Genomic DNA, 9,505 nt, shown 5'->3' with positions numbered 1-9,505 from the left:
ATTCCTGGGTTGGGCCAGACAAGCCCAGGAAAAGGGAGTTCATCTTCCCTTGCCCCATTCTGAAGGAGTAGGGGCCTTCAGGGAAGAGTTAGCTAGAATCCCAAGTGCTTTAGGACTGCCACAGCATTAGCTGCCAAATGGAATTTGCTGCCTCCCTGTTATGCTGCACAATGTACCAAAATCCTAACAGGCAAGTTTTGATGAGAAATATCCCATTTACCTGGCCATGAGGGCAGTGCTGACTCTGCAAAAGCCATGCTGCAGATACCAAAAATTTCTTTAATAGCAGCTCAGTAGATGTTATCTTTTTATCTACAGTACAAGCCAGAGCTAGGCTTAGATATTAGTGCATTAAGGCTAAGGTACATGGCATTCAGTCAAAAGAGCTGGTAAGGAAAAGAAAGAGAGTAAGAAAGCACAGAGGATTGTGCATAAGATGGTTTGATTTTCAAAACTGAAACTTAGTTCAGTTTAGTGCTGGAAAGTGCCAGATGACAGTGGAAATTCTCCAGAAACATTTCCCTCTTCAGAAAAGAATTAATTTTCCCCCCACTCCAGGATCCATTCCAGTATTTCCTGTACTCTTTACATACATTGTTTCCTTTTTTGTCAGATGGACTCTATTGGGGATTTCCATTCATTTCAGCAGTCAGCACTTTTTAGTACTTCTAAATGCACTGTATAGCATGATAAATATGATGCTGGATAAGAGCAGAACTCACATCAGCTGCTTCAAGACACAAATAGCTTAGTGATCATTATTTCCATGACATGATTAAGTTACCACAAAATTGATTTTTTTTTCCTTTGTCTTTCCTCAGTGGGCTCAACTGAATCTAACTCAGAGAGGAAGACAGGAATCAGAAAGAGAGACTACAGTTGCACTGCTGCCTGTGGTAGACTTGTAGCTATGTGCTTCTTTAATGGGGACACCAGACTGGGGAGGTTGTGCAGGGGCAGCTTACAGATCTACCACATCAGCACAATTCTGTTCATTTTAGTAGTTCTCCCAAAAAATCTGAGATCATAACTACTTATGCACCACATCCTAGAGCAGTATTAGCTCCATTGCTTACTCTGGGCACCAGGAGACATTACCCTAAGCTCACCTGGCTCATCACTCAGCCTGAAGCTTCCATACACTTCCAGTCTTTGCCAAATCAACCTCTTACCAATTAAGTGATTTTAAAAAAAACCCAGTGATATTGACAGTGTTTGCAAAAAGCACGGGAGGTTTCTCTCCAGCAGAGGCTGCTGTTTGTCTGCATTCTTGTCTTCCAACACGAGCAACTTTTAAGATTTCTCCTCTGATGAGCAAACCAGCCCAAATTCCAGGGTGCCCTCACACATAACTCATTTCTGTTACAGCATCTGACAGTCAGTCGGAGCCAATCTGCACTCATGGCATTGGGCTGTGTGGGGAGAAACAGTTGTGCTGGCTGAGAGCACTCTGGAAGCAACTTAGGGACAGGCTTGGCCATAATACAGCCATAATACAGCTTCACCTTCCCTCACCCTGACAAGGGAGTCACAGTGGAGAAAAGATATCAATTCAGTTCTCCTTGCTGCTTCCATTTTGAAGGCAACATTCAGAAAGCAATCAGTTTTCTGAGAGCTTTATGGTGAATGGAGATAAAATCTGAAAGCAGTCTCCGTCCATTAAGATAGTAAATAGAAATCCTTTTGAGCTGAATGCAATGTAACCAATTTGTGGACAAACTGTAATTAGCTCCAACTGATTGATTTGAATCATAGAATCATCAAGGTTGGAGGAGACGTCTAAGACCATCAAGTCCAACCACTAGCCTGGCACTCTGCTGTAACCCCATGAGTATAACAGATGTTATATTCATGGCTACATAGCACATATGTGTTCTTGTGCCATTTAGGACACAAACTAAATATGCTGAGCCCAAACTGTTGTCTGTTCTGCAAAGAAAACCAGAGATCTCAGCCCACTAAATCAAAATATGAGAATAAACTCCACTCATCTTGTTGCAGATTTGCTTTCGGAGGTTATTTTTGGGGCCTCTATTTGTCTGTTGCTGTTTCACCTGCAAAGGCTCAAATCCCTGTTTTCTAGGAAAAGGCAGCAGAGGGAGCAGACATTCACTACAGTGTAAAGAATCCCAAGGTCTCCAGGAACCATGCATTAAAAATTCATTTTCTTGGTCTTTTACTTGTCCTGCCCTCCTCAAATAGAGCTCATAGTATTAGGTTTAAGCAACTGAAGGGTCTTTGAGACACACCAGGAGAGGAGGTGCTTTTTGTCCCCAAAACAAACCCACAACTTTTAATAAACTCTGCCTTTTCTTTTTCTATTTCTTCCTGTGTTTCTCCTATGACACTTCAGTCAGAACTTGTATCTAAACTTTCACATTCTGTAAGGTGCTTTATGACATACCCTGTGCACGTAAAAACCATCTTCTATTCAACACACTCTAAGTCAAAAGAAGCAATGATTTGTGACACGCTTAGTTCTCCAAATATAATGATAATTTATGTCAATACAAGGGTTTTTTTCCCTGTTGCTAATTACTCAGTTTAGTGGTGAGCACACACACACACAAAAAAACCCCGTTAAAAAGTAGCATGATAAAGTTTCCTTTGATAACTGTCCCTATGGCCAGATCTGTTCAAAGAGGGAATAGGGAAAGGAGCAGGAAAGACACAGGTAATCCCTACAGTGTTTGCATGAGCTTCATTTCTCTATGGGAATTCCAGAAGAGTAACTCCAATTTCACATCCTCAGAACTAAGAACCTTTGGATTGTAGACAAAATTGGGTAATTGCAATTGCTCCAGTACACTTGCAAAGATGAAATACCAACTGTAACAGAGGACTAAACATGCCTTATTTCTAACAAGAACAAAACCCTGGGGAGGTAAAAGATACAAACTCTTTGCCCTGCATTCAAGACCACTTACCTCTCTTCAGCCCACAGATGACAACCACCACAGACATGCACCACAGCAACAGTTTAAGCACATCCCAGAAATGCATTTCAAGGGATTTTCCCAAGCACAGAGGAGGATCTCCCTCAACTCCAAGAAGACAGAGTTCAACTGCTGACCTGACTCAGCTGGCTCTTATCTCCTCCCACCCAGCCAAATGAATCAACCGTCTCCACCTGGGTCTCCCTGTCGCCACTGGTCCTAGTGCAATCTTCATGCTGAGACAGAAACTGTGTTTCCCCAGTCCAGCTCAGAGCTCACTCCTGTCTGTGCTTTGGCACAGGCCAATGGTGATGTGCTCCAGGAAAGGGAAATGGTGCTGACTCAGCTGGCTCTTATCTCCTCCCACCCAGCCAAATGAATCAACCGTCTCCACCTGGGTCTCCCTGTCGCCACTGGTCCTAGTGCAATCTTCATGCTGAGACAGAAACTGTGTTTCCCCAGTCCAGCTCAGAGCTCACTCCTGTCTGTGCTTTGGCACAGGCCAATGGTGATGTGCTCCAGGAAAGGGAAATGGTGGTGGAGGTGTGATGGAGAAATGTCCATGGAACAATGTTGCTGTGATTTTAACATTTATTAATGTTTAAAAAGACATCTCTATAAAGTCCTGCCCCTGAGCTGGGGCTTCTGTCTCACTCCCCTGACAGTGACTGCATGCCTCATGCCTCCACACTCATCCCAAAGCCCCTAGAAATCAGGACAATACCACCTTCATACTCACTTAAGCCTTTCTAAGGCTTAAGCAGCAACTCAGCCAAAGAGCAGTGTCACCTGCCAGCTCTCCTGAGTATGTCTGCATGTAGAAGTAATATATGGGTTGTGGACTTGACTGGAAAATTAAATTTGCAGCCTTTTGAAAGAGATTCCTTCCTCCCTTATCTCCTCGTTTTAGTCCTATGACAGCTTTTGAAAAATTAAACAAGGAGGAAATGGAAAGAAACACAGATCGTTGCTTGGTTTTCTAAGTAAGCTGTAGTTCTCATAAAATGTTCCTTGAAAGCCTAACTAAGCACTTGCAGGCAAGAGTGATGAAACCCTGGAAATTTTTAGCCACGAAAAGCTGTTACAGCAAAAGCTTTTCATAAAGATTTGGAGAGAAGCCCAAGTACACTGAACAATAAAAAAAGCCTGAAGTAAAACTTCTGAGGGTGTTGCGATCAGAGAAATTATTTTTAAAACACAAGGCGAGCGTACTTTCTTCAGCATTTCAAAGCTTCATATTTCTTCACAGAATTTTGGCAGACAATGTCTATACTATTATTAAATCCCTTAGTTTTCTGGAACAGGATAGAGCACCGAGTGACAGAGAACACAACTGTATTGATGGAATAGTATACAAGTGGATGTATGTCAAGAGGCATTGCCTTTGATCTGTTCTTTGCTGCAAAGGATGACAGGGAATTGTTAGCCCAAAAGCACTTTGCACAGGAAATCAGGATGTGGCTGTAACAGATATTAATCCCCCAGGAGAAAGCTAAGGAGGAACTCAAATATGGTAAATTGCAGTGACTGAACAGTATTCAGCTACAGTAGGGGTCTGAAGATTGGAATAGTATTTGTGTGCATCCTTGTGCAAAACCCTAATTTCTACTCGAGCACTGACTTAGGGGTCTTAAGGAGGTTTCTGGAAAAGAAAGCTCTTAAGGCTTCTAGAGATATTTAGCAAACACACAGACATGGCATGGCACAGCTATAACTTAGATTTGTAAGTTACTCTATGAGCATTAAGTGTTAAGGAAATATTCTTGTGAATGAAAATCCAGCTAATATTTGAGCTCGCTGAAAATGCTTTATTCTACTGTAGTCATAATAACTTTATCAACTGAAAAGTAGTTTGTTCTGTTGGCCCAACAAGAGCCCATCAACTTTTGCAGTGTTGTTGAGCCCTTCCACAATGCTCTCCTTATAAAAAGTACAGAGACTGTATTGCAATCAATACTGAGTGATCCCACAACTTTTGCCTTGGTATTGCCTCTCTGCACTCTCTAATGACTCTCATATTATCATCAGCATGCTCTCAGGAAGTGTACATGTCAGGGCTAATTAATTAGGATGGTTTGTCTTCTCTTATTAATCCCCTAAGGATTGAGAAGCCATTCCCCTTTAAGCAGAAGCAGCTGTGACCAGCATGGCATCAGAGACGCAAGCCCAGCGTTTTACTCGCAGGCACTTCCTAGGACTACGTTTCAGAAAGAATAATTAAAGTAACTGTTGCCATAATTCCAGTAATAAGGTTAAAGTGTGTTGCTACAATTTCACTTCCCGAAACTCCATCTAAATGATTTGTGAATGTATCTGTGACAGCCTGTCATGCACAATGCTGCTCCAGAAATTGCTGCCTTGTGCATGTGAAGATACTTTCCCAGTCTCTACTTTTGCCATAGGCTCTACCTTGATGCCAAGTTTACTGCAGAACCAAGCCCAAGCCCTTGTATTTTAACTCTATCCATATTGCTAGGATTTCTTTTCTATCTCTTTTTTTTTTTTTACTGAAGCATGTCTTTTTTTTTAATCTTTGTTTTGTTTTCTAATACATATATCAAATAAAGTAGCCCATTTTCCATAAGGCAATTACAATTCAGTTGCACTTATTTCCTAAAGGGAAATAGTATGGGGGGGGGAAAAGATATTTAGTATTCGCATACCGATTCAGCACATTATTTTTTTCTAATTTAAATATATCAGCCTTGTTTATAAAATTACCACTTAAAAGCAGGGTTTATCTAAACTACATTCACATTACTGGAATAGTTTTGATTGTGAATTGATCTGTTCTACACTTAGAACCATAGAATCATTAAAGTTGGAGGAGACCTCTAAGATCATCAAGTCCAACCATTAACCTGGCACTGCTGGAACCCCTAAACCATAAACCAGATCCTCCAGTGCCAGATTCAGATGCCTCTTAAATGCTTCCAGGGTTGGTGACTCCACCACCTCCCTGGGCAATCTACTCCAGTGTTTGACCACCCTAACAGGTAAAAAGTTTTCCTAACATCTAGTCTGACTCTCCCCTGTCTCAGCTCATGACCATTCCCTCTAGTCCTCTCCCTGCAGCCATGGCAGGAGAGACATCCCCCACCTCTCTCCAACCCCTGTCAGGGAGTTGTAGAGAGCCATGAGGACACCCCTGAGCTGCCTCTTCTCAAGACTGAACAAACCCAACTCCCTCAGCCTTTCCTCATACAACCGGTTTTCTACACCTTTTATAAGCCTCATTGCCCTTCACTGGACCCTTTCCAGCCTCTCAATGTCCTCTTTAAAGGGAGAGGCCCAAAACTTCTTGCTATGTACTGCAAATATCTATCACATACTAGAACCTGGTTGCTGGTTTTCAGTCTGTAGAAACACCATGTAGGTCATGACTAGCATGTTTCTTTACATTAATTGAGGTTTAGAGGTTCACCAGCTCCACAGCTGGAGCATTTTTGACATAACTGTCTTCCTGACCACTGGGCTACAGAGGATTTTCTGAATCCTCTCTCAATGCCCAAATTAATTTTTACAAGCTTTGGCCTTGTAGATTTACCTCCTAGGGCAGGAGATTCCACAGTAACTATTTTGTGTTATGTTTCATTAAAATGCACCATTTTGTGTGAAACAAATTGCAAGAATTGTCAAAGCACAGTAGTAGTACAGGTACCATCTATGTATCTCCAAGTATCATAGAACTGCTACAAGGGCCTCTTATAAAAGCATCCCAAAGCCTTTTGTTATGAGACTTTTTTTACTGTACTTGCAGCTACCCAGTTTTGAGGGTTGAACTGAATTTCCTACATTAAGTATCATTCCTACCTCACTTTGTGGGAAGGTTAATTCAGAAGAGCTCAATCACTCCATGGATAACACTAAGGAAAAACATGGACTTCAGTGTAATATGGTTACCTAAAGAAGAAAAGGATTGGAAAAGCAATATTGAATTTCAATATTTGGCCAAGAAAAACTAAAACTGAAGTCATTGTTACAATTGTAGAGTCAAGCAGTCAGGTTGGGGAAAGTCTAGAATTAGAGGCAAATACTAACCAAAGGAATTGGAGGCAGAAGAGTGTGTGCACTTTTCAGATGACACTGTAATGACAATGATGGTAGGTAACAGCAACATGGCTTTGGAAACAGTTTCAAAATCTCCAACTGAAAACACTAAGAGAGAGGCTTTAAGAAACTTAGGAAGTGAAACTACTGGGGATAATCTCTACCAAATAAGTCTTGAAATTTCAGGCCAGACAGCCACTTAATACTAAAATTATAATGCTAAGAGTCAATGCAGAAATAAAGCAACCACCCATGTCAAGAAAACAAAAAACCCATACAAGTTTGTATTTATTTTATTTAGAAGTAAAATAAAACATGACAATCCCATCTAGCAGCCACTGGCATATGCCATGGTAAATTCAAACATGGAGAAGTGGGTTTAGCTTTCAGATTCCTCCCAAATTCAGCTTCTTGCTTTTACACTGGAGCTTTGTGCAAGCTCTGATAGGCCTGAGGACACATCTGTTTAAGGCAGTCGTTGGAGTTCAAGCTTATCAGCAGATGGTGCTTCAAAGACATCATCTTCAACACTCTCTTCTATTGGCTTCATCTTTGCCGAGCTTCTCAAGTAGGGAGATGTGCGGCCTGGGCCTGTCACAGTTACAAAGAAATTACCAATTAATTTCACAACACATACTGGCCACGTACACTGATTTGTGACAGAGTATATGCAATATGATGATCCTGTCCTAGCTCCCTCATGAGAAGATGTTATAAGTGGCTTCTTTGTTACTTGGCCACAGGCATCAGGAAATTCTAGACATGAGACAGCCATGAAGCAGCAACACCTCTGAGGTTCAAACCCTGTGGCTGACCACAGACACAGTATTCTCCATAAATTCAGTGCAAACCCTGACTACGTGAGGTGTCCAGCTGCAATCATTTTCTCTGACACTCACCCAGTAACTTGTATCCACAAACTGATGTGCATGGCTGCTCTAAGTATAAAAGGTGTGTACATTCTACAGCAGAGTGGCAGGTTAATGGTTGGACTTAATCATCTTAGAGGTCTCCTCCAACCTTGATGATTCTATGATTCCATCTGCACACTTGTTTGGCTGTGGAAAAAATTCCTCAGAGTACTGGGCAAATCTCAAGTGGGTACATGATCACAGCCCTAATCACCTTAAGAGCATGATATGTAAAACTTACAGAAGATATAATACTCCCATGAACAACCATAGAGAAAATGAGGTTTAAAAAAGCTAGCCCTGTAACTTTTGACAGTGATTTCAACACTACAATCTAATCTTTTAGAAGAGCAGAGACTTGTAGATCTGCTAGAGCAGAGAGTGCAAAACTACTGCTGGCAAGATGTTAAATTGAGGTTTTGTGCAAGTTACCACTGCAAACTGCCTCTATTGCAGTTAACGATTTTCAGCATGAGGGTTAAACCAGATAACTCCTTTGACATCAGCCAAACAGGTTTATTTTCCATTGTTCACTCTGAAACTGCATCTGCACTTGGGCATATTTTTCTCTCAGTACCCTCTTCTAGAGTCAGACCACCACAATGGTACAGAATTGTAAACAGTTAGCATATGGTGACCAAAGAGATTAGGGAAATCTTTGAAAAGGAAAGAGCAAGAGTTAGTAGCCCTGTCTGGCAGACCATCAGCATACAAGCTAAAAATTCAAATCTTCTTGAAAAAAAAATACATTTAGCCTCAGCACACTCATATTACAGGGCTGCTATTATTACTTCTAAAAAGGTTTATCAGATATCAGTAGAGTGGTCTGCTAAGGAAACTTATTTATGGGGAAGGACTACTTTACACTGTACGTGTTAAACACAGAACAAAATACATCTACAGGCAAGACCAGTAGGTTATCTTATTACTGCATTTTTAAGTCACATTGACACAAACACTGTTTGGAATTAGCTTTTTAGAACTTTTTCATGTTAAATTTGTTAGTATTTTCTTTCGACATTCAAAAACGACTTTAACTGTCATGATAAAAGGTTACTCAAATATGTTTTTAGATCCCAGAATTGTTAAGCACTTCTTTTCACACAGATGGTTTTTTTTCTGACCTAAGCAAGTGATGACTAGATCAATTAATTGCCTAAATCCAAGGTTTGTGGGTACACTTGGATATAAAATTGACTTTCTGGGAGACACTGACAAACTACACTTCATGGTGAAAATGCAGTTTAAAAGTGCTTAGTTCCCCCCAGAAGTCAGAATTAAGAAGCCACAAGTCTGTCTCAATATAAGGTCAAATTGTTTCAGGCTGTTTGGTTCAAAGACATAAATATCCTTACTTTCTGCAAATACAAAACTTTGTCTACTGATGTCTCTATCCAGCCTTGCTCAGTGTTGGACAAATCTTCAAGAGATTGAGTCAGACCTTCCATACACTACAACATTCTGATACCCTTTCTTGAGGACCTAAGCCAAAATACCTATTAAAATTCCCATTAAATCCAATCCTGCTTTTAACTCCAAGCTGGGAATAACACAAGGAGCATATAATTTGATAACACTAATAAAAGCATTACCAAACCATTCTACAAA

At 40.8% G+C, this 9,505-nt stretch overlaps 1 protein-coding gene across 1 annotated transcript in view; it reads right to left on the bottom strand.

The window, feature by feature from the left end:
- Positions 1–7,452: 7,452 nt before the first annotated feature.
- BVES (blood vessel epicardial substance) overlaps positions 7,453–9,505 on the bottom strand; it is a 19,625-nt gene continuing 17,572 nt past the window's right edge. Inside the window, 1 exon segment of the mRNA XM_009069345.1 lies at positions 7,453–7,577. Coding sequence (XP_009067593.1) covers positions 7,453–7,577 — 125 coding nt within the window.

The sequence above is a fragment of the Acanthisitta chloris genome, unplaced genomic scaffold (assembly GCF_000695815.1).
Source record: "Acanthisitta chloris isolate BGI_N310 unplaced genomic scaffold, ASM69581v1 scaffold26422, whole genome shotgun sequence".
In the NCBI taxonomy this organism is placed as follows: domain Eukaryota; kingdom Metazoa; phylum Chordata; class Aves; order Passeriformes; family Acanthisittidae; genus Acanthisitta; species Acanthisitta chloris.
Note: the sequence above shows the minus strand (reverse complement) of the source record. Positions and strands in the feature narration are given on the sequence as shown.